The sequence below is a fragment of the Artemia franciscana genome, chromosome 11 (assembly GCF_032884065.1).
Source record: "Artemia franciscana chromosome 11, ASM3288406v1, whole genome shotgun sequence".
In the NCBI taxonomy this organism is placed as follows: domain Eukaryota; kingdom Metazoa; phylum Arthropoda; class Branchiopoda; order Anostraca; family Artemiidae; genus Artemia; species Artemia franciscana.
In genome coordinates this window covers 2,272,774-2,298,576 of record NC_088873.1, presented here as the reverse complement: position 1 = coordinate 2,298,576, position 25,803 = coordinate 2,272,774, and the positions used below count along the sequence as shown (strand labels likewise).

Genomic DNA, 25,803 nt, shown 5'->3' with positions numbered 1-25,803 from the left:
TAATTTAAATTTATAAGGTTTTAAAGATATAAAAATACATTTTCTATATTAAAAAAAAAACATTGATATGTATATGGAAGGGTTAATATGAAAGGGCTAAAAAAACAAGGATTAAGGAAGGTTGTCAAAATGTTTTAGATGTAATGTCTTAGGAACAGAACATGGCATTAAGCTGAAACAATTCCTATTTCCAGGGAAATAATTAGATATTATTTCCATTAGATATTTCCAGGGAAAGTTAAGAAGATATAAAACTTAATTGAAAGGTCCCATGTGTATCCAAATTTTCAAATTGGTGTGATTAAAACATCAAAGTAACAACTAGGGCTGTTATGTTGGAACTTTGCAATGCATTTTATTTGAAATAATGAACTAAATCAAAAGGCATTATGTCCAAGTTTGTCATAAGGGCACATCTGCAATACCATATGAACAGATAAAGGTATCCAGCTGAAGCTTTCAGGGCATATTGAAGGGGGTGTTAGGTAAACATGGACATTAAATTACTGTATCTGCAACATTTTTTGAATGGCTATGGGGATTAAAATGAAACTTTCTGGGTATGTTGGGTTGCATGTTGAACAGAATCAAATTTAAATGTATGCATATAGGTTGTCAAAAGGGCTTATCAGCAATACCTCAGGAATAGCTAAGAGTATTAAATTGAATCTTTCAGGGCTAGTACAACAATGGCTACTTCTTCTTTGAGTATTTACAACTGGGACAGTTTACATTTGTGACTACTTGCAACTGTGAAAATTTGCATCCTAGATCCCAACTGCTTGTAACAGTTGCTACCTAGAACTGCTATTTCTACTAATATACCTTTGACTACAGCAACAACTTGTGTCTGCAGCTACTTATGACTCAGCTGCAAGTACTTGCAGCTCTGACTATGAATACTTAAGGCAGTAACTATGACTTTTTGCAACTGTGACTACTACTTCTACTGCTACTGCTATTATTACACTATTACTACTAGTGCTAATGCTACTACTACTAAAACTATTGAACTAAATCAAAAGTGTTTAAATGTATCCAGGTTCCCAAAACAGCACAGATACTTAATACCCTAATCTCAGGAATTGGGTATTAAGTTCAAACTTCAGGGAAAGCAGAGGGGGATGTGAAACTAAATGAAAATAAACTATGTGTATGCATATTGTTAAGAGAGTGTCAGTGCAATGTCCCAGGAAAAATTCAGGGTTTTACCTTGGATCTTCAGTTTGCAAACGTTAAACTAAATCAGTAGACACTGTATGCATCCAGTTTTGTACAAAAATCACATGTCCAATATATTGGCAACAGCTAATTTTTTTAAGTTAGATTTTAAGGTTGTAAGTTAAAATTCACTTAAATTTTAAGTTTTCAAGTTAAAATTGTCAGAGCATGTTGATTGGGAAGTGAGAAAATGCATTCTATACATCCAGGGTTGTCAAAAGTGTATATCTGCAATATCTCCAGAAATATTAAGGGAATTATGCTGAAACTTGCAGGTTATGCAGAGGTGGACAATTAATTAATATTTTTCTATAATCAAGGCGGTAGTATGATGGGGTTAGAGTCCCATCAGCCTTGAAGAATCCCCAAGATTATGCAGATTTTCACCCCATATATTTGAAAACTATCCCTGTACACAGCAATTCAAAGTATTATTGTACAAGTATCATTTAAGCTGGTAGCAAAATTTTTTCCAACATAGAAATAGTAAGCCTATGTCTGGATTATTATAGAGAAAATCTAAAGGAATTTATAATATTCTTTTCTTAACCAATAAAAAAGAGTAAGTCAGTTAAAAAAGAATGGAAATTCATTGTAAAAATCCCACAAAACAAGTCTTTCAAAGAAAAGTAAGGAGCTACAATAAACTAAAAACAAGAAGAAATAAAGTCAAATAATATTTCCAGTAAAAAAACATCAATAAATAAATCAAGTTCCCTTGGAATTTTGAACCCACTAATATTGTTTTAAAATCTTGAAATCACCAGCAGATGATAGACACTTCTATGTAGCTAGTTAGCTTTTTTAGGATTCTGATTCTGTTCTTAAGAAGAATTGATTCTATTTGATTGTGGAAATACTACTACTACTACTACTACTAACAACTCACCACAGCATGAAGCCACCTGAGGCCAACAGAGCTATGCACACTCCTCCTCCATCCAAATCTATTCAAAGCCTCCCTCTTTACACCCTCCCAAGAAGTTCCCATTTCCTTCAAATCTTTCTTTATGACATCTTCCCACCCCAGACAAGGACCACCTGCTTTCTGTTTAGCTCTAGATGGTTGGCCAAAAAGGGCAATCTTTGGCAATCTGTCCATTCCTACAAATATTATGCTACTGCAGGGAGGCAACCCATAGTTGATAAATTAGCTAGGGAGAGGTTTTTCAGCCCAAAACGTCCATCAAGAAGGTTTGCAACTTGTGGGATGTGTGGACACGCCCTTGGGCCCTGTTGAGTGTACATTTGAGGGGAGTTCTTCCTCCTCCACCTGTATTTATGGCCTCGGGCGAGAGTTCCTCAGTTTCTATTATGGAGCCCCAGGAACAAGGTCTCCTCTTGGTCCATGCCTCCTATGGAGGTACCCTACATATATGCAGTGTGTTCCCCTATCATCCTCTGGGGACACGTTGAGTGGCATGGGAGAGGCCCCTAAAGAGCAGTAGACTCATAAAGCTTTTATTTCTTTTCTCCTTTCCTTTCCTTTTTTTTATGTATTTACGAATAAAACACACATACAGCTTTTTAGTAGAGTTCAAATCCTGGTCTAACCTTTAAGAGTGTTTAAGGATGCAATAACCCTTCTCTTATTTGTGGCAATTTCTGTTTGTAAATAAATTTGTATTTTCAAATATTTACTTTAACATTCACCAAAAAAAGTCATCTGAATGAAATAAAATGCTATTTGAAATAAATTTGTTAAATTACTGCTTAGAAATATTTTTGTTTAACAATCTACAACCCAAAAGAATGTGTCTTTTAAATCAAAATTGGGAAAAATTATGGGGTCAGAGGGTCAAATACAAAGGAGTACTAATTTAGATTTTTACAATTTACAGATGAGTCTACATGGGAATGGCGAAATTTTTTTTTGAGAATTATGCAGCTTTCTTTAAGCTTTAAAACATTCCTAACTTTCCACTTCAAAGGAGGATGTGAGTGTGGAATATGTGTTTCATTGTTTGGTAGCATATTTGCAATAGCATTCTATTTGACCCCCTTATGCCCGAGGATGTGCTGGAGCTTGGACTCGTTTCATTACTGTATAACTTGCAAATAAGTTTCCAAATTACCCTTTAACCTTAATTTGGGGTGAAGACCCAGTAGAAATGAAGCCAACTTAGAGTCAATCAAAATCCATATACTTTTTTATGCCAGGTCTTAATAATCACTAGACAGTGAAATAGACACGAAGGTAGCTGAGGCGGTACAAACCAACAGAGAAAGACAGAAGTGTAAAAACAGTCTCATTGCTTTCAGGGTCCCAATCAGCCCTACACTGTCAGTTGAAGTGAAAAACACAACTGACAAAGCCATCATCATGAAATCTTTACAGAAAGAATACAGCATGCCTGCTACTATCACTAGTGGGAGGCGGCTGAATAAGCAACCTTCTATAGCATCTGCTCAAGATCTGTCCAACACCACCGTACCAATTGTCTTCACAATTACTGACCTTTCGTTCCCCAGAAAAATTGTTAATACGTCATACGAAAGAAGAAACAACAACGCTGTACAGTTTCACCACGACATGGTTAAAGCTGACAGGGAAAGCAGAAAACTACTACTGGCAGAACTAAGTGATCGTGTATCTAATGTCGAACTTGATCTGATCATTTGAGGCAACAAAATCATCCAAAAAACCCGAAAAGCAGTGATGGTGTGATTCCAATTATCACCACACCATCAGTGTATAGTATACATAGTTATGCTCTTTTTGGTAAAAATAAAAATGACGAAGTAACCCTTAGTGATATTATTAGTGATAAATTGCAAGACTCATTTGTCACTGCAGACACTTCCCAGGAAGAAGAAGAAGAGATGAGCTTTGTTTTTATTGATGACAGCAAAAGTGACTCAAAAGCAGATTTCAAAGAAGAAGTGTGGATATCCACTGATCTCAGGGTAGCCATCATGAATGTAAACCAGCTACCAAACAAAATCAATGAACTCAGGTCAGCAATTTATAATAAAGGTTATGATTTGATCCTCCTTACCAAAGTATGTCCAAAAAATAGCTGGAACCAACTAACTGAACAACATGTTAAAATCTTGGGATATCAGCTAATATCCAATCTTTCAAGCACTGATTGCCATCGAGGTATTATAGCCTGTGTCAAAGCTTTGTATTTCATCAAACCTATGCAATTATCCCTTCAACCAAAAAACCTCGAAACAGTATGGTTTGATCTTTGTGGAACTGAGAATTCACACAATGTTCTAATCAGGGTGGGATGCATCTACAGAAGCCCCTCATCACCGTCAATGTTGGAATCTAAGCAGGCACTTGCCTGTGTCTTCGAAAAGTGACCACCAACTTCAGAGGAAACCTACTCATTGCTTGAGACTTTAACTTCCCTGATATAGCCTGGAATGATGGATTCCTCTATACAATGTCGCCATCGAATTCCCCCAAGACGAGTTATCCCCATTCATCCAATCTATCCCTAACCCATATTGTAGACCAGCCAACACGGTATCGTTTGCACCAGAAACCATCACTTCTTGACTTAGCTTTCATTACCCAGAAAAATCGTTAATACGTCATACGAAAGAAGAAACAACAACGCTGTACAGTTTCACCACGACAAGGTTAAAGCTGACAGGGAAAGCAGAAAACTACTACTGGCAGAACTACGTGATTGTGTGTCTAATGGCGAACTTGATCTGATCATTTGAGGCAACAAAATCATCCAAAAAACCCGAAAAGCAATGATGGTGTGATTCCAATTATCACCACACCATCAATGTTATCCCCATTCATCCAATGTATCCACAATCTATCCCTCACCCAGGCTGTAGACCAGCCAACACGGTATCGTTTGCACCAGAAACCATCACTTCTTGACTTAGCTTTCGTGAACAACCCAGAACTAGTACAGAAAATCTACTCCATGCCACCAGTTGCAAAGAGCGATCATCTACTGCTAGAAATCCAGACATCAATCAAGAAAATAACCAACAAACTCGTCAGAAAAATATTTGTTGACTACAGATCCATTAGAGCTGATTTATCTAATGTTAATTGGGACACTATCCTCGAAGGACCTGTGGAAGGCAAATGGAACATCTTTAAAGCCCTTCTTTTCGATGCAGAGAAACAGCACATATCAGTTAAGATGATCCCAAACCTAAGACCTTACCATACATGACCAGGGAAATCAGGAAAGAGAGGAACCAAACATCGCTCTACTGGAAGAAGTACAAAAAGAAGGGGGACAAAGCTAACTATGCTAAGTTTGCTACTGCGCATAACAAACTGCGCCAACTGACTAAGCAGTTGCACCTGGGCTTTGAGTCCAAACTCACAGATTACTGTAAACATAACCCCAAGAAATTCTGGAACTACGTGTCAAGCAAAGATCATAACCGCCGCAACATCGAACATCTGGCGAGGGAAGACAATAGTGAAGCAACAAATCTAGTAGAAGTCGCAGAACTGCTAAATAAGGTTCCCCACCAAAGGCTCCGCATCAATCCCTCTGCTGGCCTGAACCAGATGACGGTCAATTGGCTCATGTGTTTTCTCATAAAACGCACACAAAGGGTCAGACTGTTTGGGTCAGGTGGTCAGAAGATATACTCCGAACCTTGTGATGTCATCAGTGGTGTCCCACACGGTACAGTCCTTGACCCAATTCTCTTCTTGATTCACATCAGCGACTTAGTCACCAGGATCAGCAACAATATCACACTATTTGCCGATGATTCCAAGCTCTTTGGTCCGACAGACAGCACAAGCCTCCAATCCGTTCTCAACCATATCTAAGAGTGGGCTGAAGAGTGGCTACCGTCAACAAATGCTGCGTCTTGCACTTTGGACCAAAGAATGAAAACGCAGTGTGCTCAATGTGGGATCCTGACAAGCAAACACAGATTGATCTTCAAACCCACAACAAAGAAAGGGACTTGGGTGTTCTCGTTGGTAATCAGCTCAAGTTTCACTCCCACATAAGGAATGTGGTTTCCAAATCTAACACAGGACTTGGCCTACTCAAGAGATCTATTACGAGCAGACCCCCAAAGTCTTTGTTAAACTTTATAAAGCCATCATAAGCCCAAACCTTGACTTTGGAAACTGCTCCTCAATTCAAAGGTTGCACGAAACTTCTTGAGGGCGTGCAGAGACGTGCCACCAAGGTTATAGATGTGCTGAAAGACCTCCTCTAAGATGAAAGACTAAAAAAAAATCAACCTATGTACACTTTTGTACCACCGCAGACGAGGTGACATGCTGCTTACCCACAAACTCTCCAGCAACACATCTAGTCTGCTCAACCTGAACAAGTCCCACCTGTCCCATACAAGAGGCTATTCAAAGAAACTTTCTAAATGCCATTTGAACACAAGAATACATTAAAACTTCTTCTCCAAAAGAGTTGTCAACAACAGTAACTCCCTCTCCGAGTCTACAGTGTCAGCAACTTGACCTGTAACTTTCAAGAAGTCACTGGATAACGAGTGCATGCAAAAACTGCAAAATACTCAAAACTGCAAACTGCAAAAAACTCATGCAAAAACTGGAAATGCCGCTGGCATGATCCAGATCAGTAACAGGTTTCAGCCATCATCACTCATGGAGCAACACAGATCCATTGGATCTTATCGCTCTGAAGTACGAATTAAGGCAATGAAGGAAATAATGATTTATGTGTACAAAACCCAGTAAGATCTCTGACAAAACAAATAAAACACCATTCGACAAGTGACACTATCTAATATCTAACACTAAAATATGTAAATACAATCCAACATAAACCTACAAAAAAATCTCTATGGTTTAACCCTAATCTCGGGATTTTCCCAAAGTTCTTTTTTCTCCATTGGGTAAAATGTAATTAACCAATACTTCTAAAGCCAGCTTAATTGCTTGGAGCTCTGCCAAAAGTATGGGAAAGATTTAGGCAGAGCTAAGGTAATATTAAGAATTAAAACAGGGATGCAAGAGACAGCATTTGTAGCCTTCCATGTTCTTTACTTACGCTATAAGCATATACAAGAAATGACTCAAAATCTTCCAACTTAAAATCATTTTTATTTGCTCATTTGATGAAAACAGTTTTTTGCATGGCAGGGCAGAGATTGCAGTGGAGTGGACTTGTCTCCCAGCATAGAAATAATTTCAGCATTTCAATTGAGGGGCAAGAGGGGTTCCATATTAGGGGGGTATGAGACATATTTCAGGGCAGTGGGAGTTTTTCCGGAGTGGGGCCTTCCTTGGAAAATCTAAAAGATACGATCCTGAATGTGCTTTTGAGCTGTCTGAAAACTTGTTTATGGAAATTATTTATCATGGATACCTAATACCAAACAGTCAAAAAGTCAGGATGGTGTGGGGCTGCCCTTAGTCTTCAATAGCATAATTTCTTCAAGTGGTAATGAAGAAAAGAATATTATTCAGAAAAGATGCTCCTTGGTTAATTAAAAAAAAAAAAAAAAAAAAAAAAAAAAAAAACACAGTACATTATAAACAATCCACGCACACTAAAGAAGCATACAACTTAGTTGGCAGCCCTACTTCTGCACCTGTCTGGTGGTGGAGGCTTAAAGACATATTCTTGGAACCATTGTGCACAGCACATATCTATTTTTGTACCGAACCTTGTCTTACCCTATCACATTCCAAATAAAACGAGCTATATAATTCTTCTGATTTTTCAGAAGGTTAGGAAACCCAAACACCTATAAAACAAATCAGTAAGCAAAATCAAATTAATACACATAAAAGTATGCAATAAGCCAGCAGGTAGCAAGCAGGGCTGGATGTTGAACTAAGTTGCAATATTGCATCTCTCTTTTTCACAAGTTGAGCTTGTAGTCGCAGAACTTTTGAAGGGGCTTTCAATCAGGTGCTGTTCCACAATTATTTTCAATTAGATGGTTCCATCCCCAGTGCCTGGGGAGCCTCGTGGATGCTTGGCAGGAGTTCTGATTCACTGGTTTGTCAATCTTAAGATAGAGGTCATGTTTGTGAGATCAACCGTGCTGATCTTTGACTATTTGGCTGATATATCTTTTCGGGTAATTTATTTATTATCTTTACAGTATCTACCTCCAGCTTCTGTTTCAACTTGGTATGATCTGGGGGTATCAGCTGCTGACTGAGCTTTTCTTGGTTCCCATTCTTTTCCAGGCATAAGTTGGATCCACACTACAAACCAAGGGTATGAACTTGGCAAACCGTTTTGCCCTCGAAACCCCCTCCCTCAAAAAATTCCCACCAAAATTCCCTTGCTGAGGTTTCAAGCTGTATATATTTTGATCTGATATCATTTTTTTTGTATATTCTTATGGTGGTATTTAACTTCCTGAAACTTTGCTGGTGGGACAAGTCTTGGTTTGTACAAAGTTGGGTGATCTGGCAGCATAGAGCTCAAAGATCTACTCAGTAGTTGAGCAGGGATGCCAGGTTATAAACAAGAACATTTAGATATTTCAGGTGTGCAAGATATGAGCCAATTCCACTCTAATTTGACTTCTCTATAATCCATTTTGCTGTTTGTGTAGATTTTATTTCTGCTAATGCTTTAGACTACAGATGGTGGAGGCTGAATGTAATGTGTCCAATTCCTCACTCGTTTCCAAATGTGCTGAATTCAGCTGAAGAAAGCAATGGGCCATTGTTAGGCATTAACATCCTGGGAATGCTGAAATGTGTGGAATGTGACTTCATTTTTTGCATAAGCACTTTTGAAGTCCCATGAGTGAGTCCGTTGAATTCAAATATAGGCTATAATTGTGGATTACAATCAGATGTTCCTCCCCTTGAATGAAAAAATGCTAGCTCTGATGTGTTCCAAGGGGTAATTAGGTAGCTCCATCTTCATAAGTGAGTGCTTCCGAGGTTGCATCTGAAAGTGACTGCGAGTGGTGTACTGGCTGATCATTTCTTCGATATTATTGCTAATACTGGGGCTGATAAAAAAAAAACAAAAAAACAACAGGTCTGGCCTGTTCCTTTGTCTTCTCCAGTCTAATGCGTGGGTAGTGTAGTTGCTGTTGGGCCTCTCTGTGCATGGTCAAGGGAATGATAATTTTTTCTCTTTTTAGAATAATACTGTTGGCTGTTAATAGCTCAGGATTAGTGCTCCAGTATTTTTGAAGAATCAGTCAAGTCTGGCTTCTGGTCATCCAGCAGTAATGATACCAATTAGGAAAGATAGTTTGGGGCCAGATTGTGTTAACGATTTAATGACTGCCAGTTGGATGTATTTGATGCCAGTTGACTGTCATTGATTAGTATATTCTTGAATAGTATTCAACTTCTTTTTCTTGTTTGAAATGGACATCTCTTTAAGGGAAAGGGAGGCGTGACAGAACATCTGCCACTGGGATTCTTGTTCTAGGAATGTGTACGGCTGTTATATTGTACAGCTGTATTTGTAGGATTAGACAATGTGTTTCAGGAGGCGTAGTATAAATGCCATGAGGTAGGATGGATTCGAGTGGTTTGTGAAAACCTTGACTGGCTGCCCATATATACATTGGGAAAATTTTGCATGCAATGATAAGTGCTCCTTTCTCAATTTCTGAACATTTTTTTTACTGATGACAACAATCTTGATGCAAAAGCACAAATTCCACTGTTGCATGTAAATATAACTCTTGTCAATATCAACTTTGAGCACAATATCTTCACAATTGTGGTTGTAATGTTCGAGATATTCATGAATGCTGTCCTTGATGGTGGTGAATGATTTGTAATGCTCTGATGTCCTCTTGAAACTGCTGCAATTTCTATGTTCTGTCAGAAGGCTTCTGCACAGATGGTTTAAGGCCAACAGGCTTGGGATGTATTTTTAAGAATATCCAAGTAGCAACTGTAGCACTTCAGTTCCTTCGAAGTTGGGTATTTTGTAAATGACGAGGACTTTGTTTGGGTCTGTTTTGATGTCTTCTGAGGTCAGTATCTGTCTAAAGTATGGAATATCTTTCTCAACAAAGATGCATTTTTCTCTTTTTGAAGCAAGAACCTCGTTTCCATGCAATTTGCAGTTTTTTTCCAGATTACTCTTGTGCGTTCTGTCTGTTATGGTCTCTTGATGTAGTTGTCCAGGCGTCTAGGGTCTAGTCACAACTGGATACTGCAATTGGGCTTAACAAAAAAGACCATGAAATTAACCCATTTTGTCAGTTTTGATACTTTCTTGATAACATCAAGTTTTTCAACACTGCTAAGTTGTGCTTTGAGTTGATCTTGCATGCATATGGGGATCCTATTGGGTGGTTCACAATTTTTTGTCTGGTAAATGTGGCATTACCTTCTAACTTCCCAATTTCTCGGAAGTGCCCTCTTACTTAGAAATGAATTTTTGACCTTTTAATCTGGCTTCTTGGTAACTTCATTCAAGAATTTGATGAGATTCAGTGAGATATTTGAATTCTTGCACAAGAGAGGCTGTTTGCCAGTGCTCACGACACATAATTTTTGTCAAGCTTGCCATCACAATAGGAAGTAATTATATCAGAGGTGTTGAGTATAGATGGTTGTGTGTTTAGCATTTTATAGACTTGTGATGGCAGCCCATGGTCTTCAGCGCCAGTAGCCTTCTTAAAGTTTACATGCATATCTTGTTCACTAACATGATGGAAGCAGTTATGCTGCATGTAGCAATGATGTCTATTGAGCCTATCAAGAATCCCGAGGTTGCTGTAAAGTCTTCAATGCCCATCAGCACCTACGCTCCTGCACACAGGTGCAAAGTGGTTTAGTCACCCATGCCTTGAACAACTTTTTCTTTTGTAGGGTATTTATGTTGATTACTGTACAGACCGCTGCAGAATTAGCAATTTTTGTTTTCTTTGTTGTCAGTTGCTTTCTTAATAATTACATCAACTTACTGTTCGATAATCTGTTCTGCTTTATTATGCATGGTTTGGAGTTGTGCTTGGGTTTCCTGGAAGGTTGGATGCATCAGGATAGCTTTATACAAGGTTAGGCTACCACCTTCAGAAAGAAGTCTCTCTCTAAGCTTATTGTTTTTTGGCACAAAAACCAGCGGATTTTTCACCATTTCATCCTGCTGGCTATAACTGCAAATCTTTGTAAATAGTTCAAGAATGAGTAGCATACTGCTCAATGATTTTGAACTCTTTCTGATTCTGCTTTTGACACTTGTAGCATTCTAAAATTGGATTGAAGAAGGTTTGACATGGTGTTTTAACAGGTTCGGATATTCAGTAGGAATGTTTTAGCTTCCTTCTAGAATGACAAAGGCATTTACAGTTCTTTTGATTTTTCTTTGATTAGAAAACCCAAACACCTATAAAAGTAAATACAAAAGCAAAACAATGCATATAACACTATGTGATAAGCCAGCAGGTAGCAAGCAGGGGTTGATTTTCAACTAAGTTGCAACATTGTTCCAGCGCTAGAGCGATTTGTGCTCTATTTATGCTAATTAAATAAAAAGTAAATTTAAAATGTAGCCTACCTGTTAACCTATTCTAGTTTTATATCTTTACATAAAAACGAACCTGGCGACAGATATACCAGTTTCTCACCAATTATCATTTTTAACTTTACTTAATAAATTATAATATCTTCCAAATTATTTTGAGGCAACTGCCCCCTTTGAAGTGACCCCTATGTCTCCCCAGATATTGAGTCTACAAAAGCTTAGCTGTCATAATAGCTTCAAATTTTGAAATTGTAATTAGAAACTGGCCCAAGGAGAAACCAAACTCAAAACTATTTATTGCTCTCTATTCTAAACCATCACTTTGAACCTTAAAAAAAATATTCAATATATTGTAATGACAATTGCTATCTAATAATTTTTGTCGATTGCTTGAATTATTCTGAAACAGGTATGTTAGTTTCATGGTCTTAAAACAAGCCAATCGAAGACTCAACTCAAGCAGTTTTATTTGCTCGATTATGCTTCAGCACTGCCTAAGGTTTCCTTGTAAGTGGCATATAATTTTTTTTCCTGCAAGGTCATTTCTGTTTATTAGCATAATGAAAACGTTGAAGTGGTCACTTTCATCACAAGTTTTTTTTTTCATTTCTAAAGCTTTGATGTATCTTATCAAATTGTGTCAGGCTTTTCCAAAGTTCTTAATTGAATTATTGACTGTGATCAGAGTGAATCAAGGAAATAAATTAAATCAAAAATCAAAGTTTTGAGACCATCAGTACTCCAGCTGATTTTTTATTATATATTTAAAAAAATAAAAGATAATTGATTTTTACCAATGTAAATGAAACAAAATCTTTAAAGTAGGTTACAATCATCCTTTTTGGTAAAACAAAGTGGCGTGAGCCAGGCACTTATATAGGAATTAACTTCACGGGAACGGGGCAGATTCATAAAGGCAATAAAAAAGAAAAAAAGGAAGGACAAAATAGAAATCATACCAAATATAAGAAAAAAAAACTAGAAGAATAATGAGAATAACCCTGCCTGAAGTAAATTGTGGTATGACTGGGTCATTTCATTGACCAAGCAATTTTCCTAAATATATAATCAAGAGAGAAAAAATTGTTATGGATGAGACATTCGAAATTTTCTTGAAAAATGGGATTGAACATGCTTGTTCGCATTAGATGTCTGAAGAGTGATCAATTGTTTGCTGATGTAACCTTAGTGAGGCATTCATTGGAGATTTTTCCTGAATATATCAATCAGGGATGAACAAACGAGGATGGATGATAAACTTCAGTTATATTATCCAAAAACAAAAGGATAAAACATGGTTATTAACAATATGATATAGTTGTGTCCTAAAAATGATCAATTTTGTACTTTTTTTGAAGCTTAAGTTTTGGGCCTTTTTTTATTGCAATGTTGCCTCAGACAAATTGTAGCATCAACAAGCCCTTTACTAAAGAGCTGGAAATTTTTCTGAATCTATGAATCATAGCTAAATAAGTTGGTATGGACTATACTCTTAAGACTTTTTCCCCAAAAGGCACAATCAGTTTTGTGCCTTTTTTAAATTGAAGCTTTGGATTATTTTCTTTTTTAATGGAGACTTTGCCCTAGGCAAATTGTAATATCAATGAACCTTTTACCAAATAACAGAAAATGTTCCAGAATATAAGAAATAGTTAAAAAATAATTAGTATTTAATTATAGTATTTAATTGTTACTTAAATCATTGACTCCAGATTGCAGATTAAATATGTTTGTTCATAATAGAAGCAGTGTCAAAAGAGTGATTAAGAGCGTAATTTTTTTTTAACTGAATCATGGGGGGGGGGGGGGAAATCCCAGCCTTGCTGAGGCAAGATGTAATATAAGTGTTTTTTAATATAGAACAGGCAATTCGACTAAATATTGGAATAAATGGAGAACAAATTAGCTAAAATTTTTGTAATTAACAGATTTGTATAACCTGCACAACCTGTAACTGTACTCAGGCCAAGGAAAGGTGCTTGACTCCACTGTCCCCCCTCTGGATTTACTACTGACTGCAGGCTATTATTCTTCTTAAAGTAATTGAATTTGTAGGAATTTTTAAACAATTTTTACTAATATAAAGCATAATTGCAGTGACTGTGACGACTTAGTTGAAAGAAATGGAAGTGGATTCTGTTCTGAAGCCCCATCTCCTCCAATAGCCAGCCCAGAACTTGATGATGATATTAAAAGCCCTGGTTCTGAAAGTGGATTAGGGATTTCTCGGCCCGCATCTGCATGTAAGTCTGAAGATAAAATATGCTCTACTACTTACAAAAATTAAAATAGGGGTAACATGCATGATTCATTACGAAAAAACTGATACAGTATTAATAATTTTGACTCTATTGTATAAATATAAGTATAAGTGATTTGGGGCAGTGGCGTATTTTTCAAAATACGGGGGGGGGGGGGCTAAAGTTGGACCCAATTTCCCAAATCACGTGAAAATGGCAGCAAAAATATAAAAACGAGCCATATAGTACAATAAAGGTAAAGATACACTAACTAAAACTGACCCGTTTCTGTGGATGCTTGTATTATACAAGCTTATCTTAGTTTCGACAAGATTTTGAAGAAACTAAATTTCAGCTGGGGGACAGTCCCCCCCTCTGCCCCATAGTAAATTATGCTCTTGGTTTATGGAGGCTTCACCTCACTTTGTCATGAGTTTTAGGCTCTGGTTTATTCTGAATTGATACACAGAGTTAATACTACCTCCTCCTTCCTCTATGTGTTAGGTGTCTCTGTCCTTGTACAATCTTTGTTTTACTTTTCATTTTTTACATGTAACTTACATGCTGAAGACCAATTTTGTTACTTAATGATATGCTAACGTCATTATTTCTTTGCAATTTTGGTTCCAAACATGTTAAGTTTAGCACGTTCTCAGTTAATATTATTATAGTGATTTTAGTATTAATGTGCTGTAATTATAGATAATCTGCTTCAGTTGCTAGGAGATAAGTCTCTTGGAGTTGTTTGGAGGATTTTGAAACTATCAGGCTAGTACTAATGATTGGGGAATGTCTTTTACCTCATCGACTACATTTTCCCATCTTTAAAATTTGAAGAGCTTTCCTGTACTACCTTTGATAGTCATTTCCTGGTATAATTTCATTATATTTATTTGCCATTATATTCGCTTCTCGTGTAGATTGCTATTTATATTTATTGGCTCCCAGACAAAGGAATAATTCTTTCCCTATCCCAGCCTGATCAGAGGTCTTCTCCTAAGGGGAAATGCCAAGGAGTCCCTATAATTATTCCAATTTACTGGAAAACGGAATAGTATACCAATATGTTTAATTTTGTTTCTTATTTCTTTGATATAAGATTTATTTCTTTGATATAAGATCTTATTTTAATGTAAGATTTATTTTATTTTAATTTGTTTTTGGTCTTGTCCCATTTTTAAATGCACATGGTCCATTTTTTTTAGTTAGTTTTATCTTATGTTATTTAACTGAATATTCAAGTTTCATAAGTTTATTATATTTTCTTTATTTTTATCTTCATACTGATTTCAATTGATTGACCTTTATGAGTTAGCGTCTATTTTCTTCTTTTACTTTACACTTTTGCTATTATTGTTAGTTTTCGACATCGGTTCATGACGTTGATTTATGGCTGTTGATATTTTTTTTTACTTCACGAAAGACGCAAATTCGCCATTCTTTGCTTGTGGTGGTTATTAATGACACAATCCGTGGTACCGGGCCGCTAAAACTTAGAGCCCAAGTGCTACTAGGTAACTATTTTCCACCTATAATTATATCTGTTGAACTACCTTCTAAAGGAATGAATAAATGGGTTTTTGGGATACCTTGTAGTGTCTCACAAAGCTTCTCTTCAAGTACTCAGAGTGGGGGTCTCTACTTGTAGGTATATAGGCTCCTTGTAGGCATGTTTGCCCTATTGACTTGGCAAACTGCATACAGGTAGAGATAGCCCGTCGGAGAGAGGAAGTTTGAAGTACTTGCTTAAAACAGCCATTGGCGCCCCATCAAATCATCATTTAGAGACCGCAAAGGTACCTGTTTGATGTTACAACTTGCCCATGGTGCCCTTATTCGGATCCTCTTAAATGATGCCAGAAGGTTTTAGCAGTCCCTGCTAAAATAGGGTATTTGTATTTGACAACAGATATAATGCATGACTTGCATAAAGGGTTAATCGAGCTTGATGGTAACATGCTTTTAAAACGAAGGATCCCAGATTAATTCAAGAAAGGTCACAGGTCAACTATCCTCCGATTTTTGCGCAGGATGACCCGAGGAGAGTTGTTTGAAGTAATTATTTTGTCTTATTATATTGCATAGGAGAATTAGAGAAACTTAGAACAGGCTCAATTTCAGTTTATCGACCCTGGATTTCAATTAGAGGCTTAAGTTCATTTGATTCCAATCTGAAATTTTCCAAAACTTTAGATTGGAATATTTTTTGGTTTTAAACTGCTTTTTTTGTAGCAACTTCAACATGTTTAGGGGTAGGCTAGTGTGCAAAACGTGGGCTAGTTATAAAATTAAACACAAACATAGGCGTACAAAGGCCCAATCATGAAGTTATTAGAATAATTTTCTCATGAGGAAGCAGGGCGAACAAAGTTGAAAAAACTTTCCAAGGTAAATTCTTTTTAATTTTTCGTAGGAGATCATTACGACGAAACCTCATGGAGGGGGGAGAGAGGGTTGCATGTGGACGAAATGTGTACTTTTCGGAAATCGTTCCTTTGTCAAAGGAATAAAAAATAGATAGACCTAATATATTAGTTAAGTTTTTGTAAAGAGCCTAAGAATTTGTTGGGTACTGCGAGATAGCTTCAGTTGTCTTTCTTTTTTCTCACAGACAAATTCAAGTTTCCTCTTATCACATTACCATGCTGTTAGAGATCTCGCCTTTATAACATCTGGCCGAGGAGGTATATCGGAAAAAGGGGTATCACTAAACAATTCTGTGTGCTCACCAGACCTCACACCATAAAACCTTTTTCTATGGGGCGACCTTAAAGGTTAGATTCACGCCATGAAATGAACAACCATCACTAAATTGAGAGGAGCCATTGAGCTAGAATGTACACAATTATCAATGAAACGTTCCGCAATGTTTCCCTTTACATTCTCCACGGTTTCAAATAAATATTGACAATCACAATAGTATCTGGGTATTTTGAAGTGAAATGGATCCTAATGAACATGATTTTCAATGTAAAGTATGTATGCTTTTTCGAGGGTGGGGGGTGGGGGACACTATATATCTTGCCATTGACAGGCAGTAATAGGTTCTTGTAGGACATATAAAATTTTGCGACCTTAGCATTCAAATCCACTCATTTTTTTTTAATCTTTAGTGTTTCAATTTAAGTGCAAAATATGTCATGAATTGGAAAATGAAAGAATGGTGGACACCTATTAAATGAGATAGCTTTTAAATCCTTTGTCGTGGTTTTGGCCTCAGGGCTTTGCTCTGATTAAAAAGAAAAAAAATGTATACCATTTTTAAATGTACTCATTTCAAAATAAAAACTGTGTCAATTACTGAGAGGTAGAAGGGCACAACAACTTGAGGCAGTCTGTCAAGTCACAATCAACACTTGAGGCAGTTTTGTCCAGAAATAGTACTTGGCACCCAATAAGTTCTCCTTTCTGCACTGTGACCTATTTCAATCTATGGAAAGATATTGGATCTTAACCTTATGCATTAATAAAACTTATCATTAAATTAATATTTTCTGATGCCATAAACTTAGGTAATTACTAACGTTTGTTTTCAATCTTTTCGATTCTTATTTGGTGAATTACCCAACCCAAGACATTTCCTTCAACTCTGTAATCCAGTTAAGACCAAGCCTTTTTGATTATTTTTTTTCTATGGTCCTTACAAGTTCCACAAGTTACGCCATCTCAGGAAGTGTCGAGTAAGTTTTTCTACTTGGTTGCTTTTAATAGCTAATTTAGTCCTCTCCCCTTTCTTATGTTTTACCTCTTTTTACCAATTAGTGTTCCTCATATGTCGTTTTTTTTTGCTTTTAGTCTAAAGATTAATCATTTTGGTTTAATGTTCTACCTTATTTTCTGTTTAGTTTTTGTGTTTTTTTTTTATCTTAATCTTTGGTAGATATTACCTGTGTTTAAGGGTGTATCCAGGATTTTCTTTCGAGGGAGGGGGGCACAAAAACCGTATCAAAAATTGGTTTTTATGGATTTTTGTTACGTTTCCATTGGTCATACAAAAGCTTCCCCACTCTGTGTCGTTGCCAGTGGTTTAACTCTACTTCGAGCTAGATTTTCGATAACCTTACCAAGATTTTCGATTCAAGATCTAGATTTTCGATTCAAGATCTAGATTTTCGATTTTACCAAGGTGTATGTAATGTTCATTTTTTGCTCTAGACCATGTTTATATTGTCTTATAGGTTATTCATTAATAATAAGAAATAAAGTGAGGAAAATAATTACCCCAAGTCTAAAGAAGCCCTTCTCTTGTATGAGTCGTATTTATTTTTATCACTTCTAAAGTAGCAGCAGAGCTTGTCAGACGTCAGACACAAAAAAAGGCATCTTAAAGTCTGCTCTCTTGTGAAGATTGGAAACTTGCTGACTCTTTGCGTAATGGATAATACTTGATGGCCCATTTGTACACCTACGCAGTTCTTTTCTAAAGCTGAAGTTTAGTGATTGGCTAAGGGTACTTATCGATTATGTCGGTAGAGATACCCAAGTTGACAAGTCATTGAAGCGTAAAACCCCCCGAAGATCAACAAAGATTTCATTCTTCACCTCAATCAATGTCTTTGTTTTAAGTTAATCATTACTTCTAGGCTCCTTGAAGTCTCCAAGGCCAAGAAAAAGAACCCAGTCACACTCTCAGGGCTCAAGTGCGGCCAAACTTTCACAGGAGCCGATTTTACGGACAAGACAGAGGACGATCTATACTGCTGGAAGGCCTCCTTGGTATAATTGCCAAGGACAACAGATTGAACCATTTGTAATTGGTAAGTAATCTTATTTAAGCTAATAATAGCGCATGTGAGGGATTAAATCAATTAATAGCCAAGTGGATTGGTGCGCTGGATTTAGGATCCTTTGTCCGAAAGGACGAGGGTTCGAATCCTAGTGTACCCAATTATTTAGTTTGGGACGGGGTCAGTGGCGTGACTCTGTAAGCTCAGCCAGAGTCGACCCAGCTCTAAATGGGTACCTGGAGAAATCTGGGGAAGATACACAGGAAGGGTGTGCAAAAGCACAGGATGACTGGCCCTCATCCACCCATTTCACTTTCTGGCTGGAGGGCCTTGAGACGGAGATCAGCACCGCCGGTTCGGACCTTAAGGGTCTAGTTCCGCATCCTGTACCTTTTTTTAAAATCAATTAATAAAAGAATTATTTTAAGCAAGATGCCCTCTAAACCATAAAAATGAATGGAAATAAATTGACACAATTAAAGAGGTACATTTTTGGTAAAAATTCGAGAACTTTATATTTTTCACCTTGGGAATATTGTCTGTTAAGGAAAAGACATCCTGTGAAATTTGGGATGCCAACATTGATTTCCGCGATCAATGGTCCCATTAGTTCTCTGAGTTTTCCTGTGATTTTTTATAATGCAGCGAACAATCTTGTTTATCTCACGGTTCCTTTAACCCCTAATCAACAAAAAAGTTTATGAATGATATAGTACTGATAAGTAAAGCTTTGCAATCCTGTGGAATAGAGAGATACTCTGGCATTTTGGATAGAAGTGGAGAATAGAAGGCAGATTCAATCACGCACACCGGAGTTGATTCGGAAGGGGGTAAACAACTTCGGGATTCCCCAGAAATATTCTGAAGACTCAGAATATTTGCTTGACTTAAGGCTCCTGTCGCGTGATATGTGACGTAGAGAGTGTAGCAACTTTGTTCTTCCAGGTGGACCATTCTGCTACAATGAAGGGAGACCAGTATTGCTTGGTGGAATGAAAAAAAAAAAAAACAAAAAATAACTGACCTTACTGGTTGCATTAGTTTTTAAAAAGAGATATTGGAGCCACAAGAGTTTATGTTGGATACATGGTTAACAAGTTAACCGATATCCCTTAAATGGGGAGTGCTGTTTGTTAGAGGAAAAGTATTATATGGTGACATTTGAGGTTGCCATAGGAACGCCGTAACGCATTCCCGTGGTAATCCGAGGGAATCTTTGATCCCTGCCAAAAAAGTGGAATCTGTGGGAAACTTTGAACTGAGATATTCAATTCAATTTATTTCCAAAACGGGCAGCGGGCAAGCCGAATATTCGTTTGGTCGTCAAAACATAAATATATATACAATCTATAGTCAACACTTATGAAATAATTCAAAATAATTCTAATCATTCACTTAAAATCAGAACACAATAACTGACTAGTCAAAATATAATAAAATATAATTAATGAACTAAAGCAGCGGACAAGCCAATTATTCGTTTTAGTCGTCAAAACACATGTACAATCCATAGTCAACACTTACGAGATAATTTGAAATAAATCCAATCGTCCACTTAAAATCAGTACACAATAACTGTCTAGTCAAAATATAATATAACTAACGAACTAAACCTGTAGCTATTCTTGCTAACAAGCAGTAACGTTAAAAAATTTTACAAATGAGGGAACAAAGATTTTCAAATATCTATTTCGAGACAAATTGATTGGCTGTATACGGGGTACAGCTTCTACCACTGCTCTTGCGGGTCTTTCTCGATGTGGTTTGAAATCAGGGGGCAGGATGGATCGATGGGATGTGCTGTTCAACACCCATGTACCAAAAGCAAGCGACTTTTTTTTTTTCGACGGCTAGCAAGGGAATCTAGGCCTAACTGCTCAAGTAGGGCATAGTATGGGACTTTGGGTGCTTTTGAAATTATCAACAATGCCCGAAATTGAACTCTCTCAACCGCGTCCGACTGCTCCTGCGTTAGGCCGTAACGCCAAACAGGGGAACAGTATTCAAGGCAAGACCGTATAAAAGAGGTATAAACTCGCAAAATGTGATCTGAAGGAACTGCGTGTCGAGACAGCAGCTTCAGAAAGCTATGTAGCTTGAGCTTGACAAATTCCATCAGAAGCGATGAAACTTAATAATTTTGCTGATTAATGCTAGGTGATGTCGATTATTATTTTTCTGAGGGAGGAAAGCGAGTTCCTTTCTTATCAGTTTCTAATCCTCTTTGGTATAAAATATCTGTAGATACTTTTCTCATTGATATCTTGTCAATAGAATGACATTTAAGGGAGGATTTAAGGGCAATGGGAACTTCCTGGGAGGGTGTAAAAAGGGAGGCTTTGAATAGATTGGGATGGAGAAAGAGCGTGCGTAGCTGTGTTGGCCTCAGGCAGTTTGGTGCTGCGATGAGTTATTAGTAGTAGAGGTGGCAGTAGAATAACATTTTGTTGCAAAAAAAGAAAAAAATGAAGAAAATTTGATAAAAGTTCTTACCAACCTTCAAAGAAAGTTTGGTCAAAGTTCTTACCAAACTTCAAACAATTTGTGTTCAGTGTACGCGCTTCAAGTACAATATGAGTTTCTCTCTTATCACTTTCTCATAATCTTTAGTAAATTCGGTAAAAGCTCTTACAAAAATTTTAAGAATTTGTGCTTAGAATATGTGCTTCAAACTCAATATGAACTTCTCTCTTATTTTTTTTCTCGTAATCTTGGGTAAGTTTGGTAAAACTTCGTACCAAAATTCGAAGAATTTGTGCTTAGAGTAGATCAAAATTAATAAAATGAAAAAAGTAAATTACTAAACCCAGGCACATGCATAGGTATTTATTCCGTATAGCCTTGAGTCGGAATAAGTATGGTAGTAAAACTAAATTCGATTTAGGGGATATACGAAACTTAACTTAGAACTATTAAAAAGAAGAATATTTTTTGACTGTTTTAGTTGTCAGTTTATTTAACTGTATTTCATGCGGCATAATATTTTGTAGCAGATACTGGCATATTTTACAAGCATAAGCTTTAAACGCCAATGAACCTCTCAACCCTTTTCGAGACCCAGAAAACCATCAAACAAACTATTTATTTACATTTGGTTTGTATGCTTTTTTAGAAATTCAATTTCTATTTAGAGTTCTAAATGCCACAAGTATAACCTTCAAGTCAGAGCAATCCTACAAATATGTCTTATCAGAGAATCTAATGCCTCCAAACCTATACAGAGGATTGTTTACACTAAAAATATCGTCCACTTACATTAACGTTTAGATATGCCACAATTCATTGCATCTATTGCGATTAATTGAAAGAACACTCAATAACTTCTTGATTTAAAGAAATTGTTGTCAGTTACGGGAGAAGCCAAATAAAATCTACTAAAATAAGCTTATCAACACTTACACTGACAAATTTAGCAGGCTTTTGACTTATAAAAATGAATTTCGGATGATAAATGAGTTTTAAGATAAAAATTTAATGGAAATTCTCTATCTACATAAGGAATTGGTAAACACTGTTACAACCTCAATAACAATAAGAAAAACATAATCTTGGTGGGTTATAACAATTGGTTTAGGATGGCAAAATTAGGAAATTCGAATTGAAAAAAAAATTCTTGGGACTCTAAGAAAAACTAAAATTTATTGAAATTCAGCATCAGATGTGCTCTAAGAAATGTAGTGCTATCCAGTGATTTTATTATTATTTAGTGATTTAGTGATTTTTATTTCTATGAAAGGTCTTTATATATCTGTTGTTAGTATTAAAAAGATATGAATGAATGAATGAACTTTATTACCCGTAAAAGTGTAAAAAACACAAAGTACGGAGTATTATAAATAAACAACAAGAGCTAAGAGCTCATATGGCACTTGTGACGAGGCGAGAAGAGCTAAAAGCCAAGAGATCATATGGTATGAGCTCTAACAAAACTCTATGAATCAATAGATTGATTTAAAAAGAAAATAAGAGGCTTAATGCCGGTCAGGATTTAAAATAAGAGCTCTGAGTCACGATGTCCTCCTAAATATCAAAATTCATTAAGATCCGATCACCCACTCGTAAGTTATAAATACCTAATATTTTCTAATTTTTCCTCTCCCTTTAGCCCCCCAGATGATCGAATCTGGGAAAACGACTTTATCAAGTTAAATTGTGCAGCTCCCTGACACGCCTATCAATTTTCATCGTCCTAGCACGTCCAGAAACACCAAGCTCGCCAAATCACTGAACCCCTCCCCCCAACTCCCCCAAAGAGAGTGAATCCAGTACGATTCTGTCAATCACGTATCAAGGACATTTGTTTATTCTATCCACCAAGCTTCATCCCGATTCCTACACTCCAAGTGTTTTTCCAAGATTTTCCCCTCCAACTCCCCCCAATGTCAAACGATCTGGTCGGGATTTGAAATAAGAGCTCTGAGACATGAATTCTTTCTAAAAATCAAATTTCATTAAGATCCGATCATCTATTCGTAAGATAAAAATACCCCAATTTTCACATTTTCCAAGAATTCTGGTTTCCCCCTCCAACTCCCCCCAACGTCACAGGATCTGGTCGGAATTTAAAATAAGAACTTTAAAGCACAAGATCCTTCTAAATATCAAATTTCATTAAGATCTGGTCACCCTTTCGTAAGTTACAAATACCTCAATTTTCAAAATTACCCTCCCCTCCAATTCCACCAAAGAGAGCAGATCCGGTCCGATTATGTCAGTCACGTATCATAGACAGGTTTTTATTCTTCCCATCCAGTTTCATCCTGATCTCACCGCTTTAAGTATTTTCTAAGATTTCCGGTCCGCCCCAGATGCCCCCCCCCCCCAATTACGCTTGATCCGGTTGAGATTTAAAAAAGACATCTGAGTTACGAGGTCCTTCTAAATATGAAGTTTCATGAAGATCCGATCACTCCTTCGTAAGTTAAAAGTACGTCATTTTTTCTTATTTTTCAGAATTACCCCCCCCCCCCCAATAGATCGGATCCGTTCCAATTATGTAAATCACGTATGTAAGACTTCTGCTTATTTTTCCCACCAAGTTTCATCCCGATCCCTCCAATCTAAGCGTTTCCCATGATTTTAGGTTCCCCCACCCCAAACTTCCCCCAACGTCACCAGATCCAGTCAGGATTTAAAATAAGAGCTTTGAGACACAATATCCTTCTAAATATCAAATTTCATTGAGATCCGATAACCCGTTCGTAAGTTAAAAATACCTCATTTTTTCTAATTTTTCAGAATTAACCCCTCCCCCAACTACCCCAAAGAGCGCGGATCCGTTCCGGTTATGTCAATCATGTATCTAGGACTCGTGATTATTTTTTCCACCAAGTTTCATCCCGATCCCTCCACTCTAAGTGTTTTTCAAGTTTTAGGTTTCCCCCTCCCAACTCCCCCCCCCCCAATGTCACCAGATCTGGTTGGGTTTAAAATAAGAGCTCTGAGCCACGATATCCTTCTAAATATCAAATTTCATTGAGATCCGATCACCTGTTCGTAAGTTAAAAATACCTCATTTTTTCTAATTTTTCAGAAATAACCCCCCCCCCCCCAATTATCCCAAAGAGAGCGGATCCGTTCCGTTTATGTCAATCATGTATCTAGCACTTGTGTTTATTTTTCCCACCAAGTTTCATCCCGATCCCTCCACTCTAAGTGTTTTCCAAGTTTTAGGTTTCCCCCTCCCAACTCCCCCCCAGTGTCACCAGATCCGGTCGGGATTTAAAATAAGAGCTCTAAGACACGATATCATTCTAAACATCAAATTTCATTGAGATCCGATCACCCGTTCGTAAGTTAAAAATACCTCATTTTTTTTAATCTTTCAGAATTACCCCCCCCCCCCCCCCCAACTACCCCAAAGAGAGCGGATCCGTTCCGATTATGTCAATCATGTATCTGGGACTTGTGCTTATTTTCCCCATAAAATTTCATCCCGATCCCTCTACTCTAAGTGTTTTCCAAGATTTTAGGTTTCCCCCCGTCCAACTCCCCCCAATGTCATCAGATCCGGTCGGGATATAAAATAAGAGCTCTGAGACACAATATCATTCCAAACATCAAATTTCATTAAGATCCCATCACCCATTCATAAGTTAAAAATACTTAATTTTATCTATTTCTTCCGAATTAACCAGCCCCCCACTCCCCCCCCCCCCCAGATGGTCAAATTGGGAAACGACTATTCTAATTTAAGCTGGTCCCGTCCCTGATACGCCTGCCAAATTTCATCGTCCTAGCTTACCTGGAAGTGCCTAAAGTAGCAAAACCGGGACCGACAGACAGACAGACCGACAGAATTGGCGATTGCTATATGTCACTTGGTTAATACCAAGTGCCATAAAAACGATATACAGCGAGAAAAAAAAAATTCAAACTAACAAAAGACAATATGTGCGAAGGTAATTTTCAAATAGAACTAAATTTACTATCTTTATTTTGTGTGCTACAATGGGTAAGCTTTTATGTAATTTGGTCTTCATTGGGTTTTCAGTAAAGCAAGCCTCCACTATTTCCTTGAATGAACACAATAGTTTGATAGAAACTAATTTCTCCCAGGAAACTAGTTAACAAATCCAAGGATAAAAACTAAAACCAGGCACACATATAGGGATTTGTTTCTTTGGAGAGGGGCAGGAATAAGCTTGTCAAAAAAAGCGAACACATCATGTGTTTATTTCTTTGAAATCTTGAATCAAATCACCTATGGTAGCAAAAGAAAACCAGATTTTGGAGGAAATTAGAATTTTTATAGCTAGACTGTTGTTGGCCCCGTTTTGTCTGTTAGTTTTTAAATCATTAGTCAATTAATTTGCCAATTGACTTATTAGTCAATTAAACAGTAAACAAAAATTTTACCCACAAGATAAATGTTTCCTCTATAATGAAGTCAATTTATTTGCTGTCAGGTATATGTGGCGGAAGCGCATCTGGGAAAACCACAGTAGCAAGGAAGATTATCGAAGAACTTGATGTTCCATGGGTAACCTTGCTTAGCATGGATTCGTTTTATAAGGTAGGATGATGTTATTATTTTTCCTTAAAAAAGAGATAAAAACTATTTGAAATAAAAAAGATCCTTTTGAGGATTTTTACCAAGAAAGCTGGGGGAGGGGTATTCAAAAAAATGAACAAATGGCATTTTTAGAAATCCACTAGGATATTTTGATAATGAAAACTGTCTATTTTTTTCCACAACCTAGCCTTAAATAG

The 25,803-nt window shown here is 37.0% G+C and overlaps 1 protein-coding gene across 1 annotated transcript in view; it reads left to right on the top strand.

The window, feature by feature from the left end:
* The window catches only part of LOC136032676 (uridine-cytidine kinase-like 1), a 79,737-nt gene that overhangs the window by 1,169 nt on the left and 52,765 nt on the right, over positions 1–25,803 (top strand). The window contains exons 2-4 of the mRNA XM_065712969.1: positions 13,722–13,867; positions 18,448–18,621; positions 25,500–25,606. Coding sequence (XP_065569041.1) covers positions 13,722–13,867; positions 18,448–18,621; positions 25,500–25,606 — 427 coding nt within the window. The remainder of the gene's footprint in view (positions 1–13,721; positions 13,868–18,447; positions 18,622–25,499; positions 25,607–25,803) is intronic.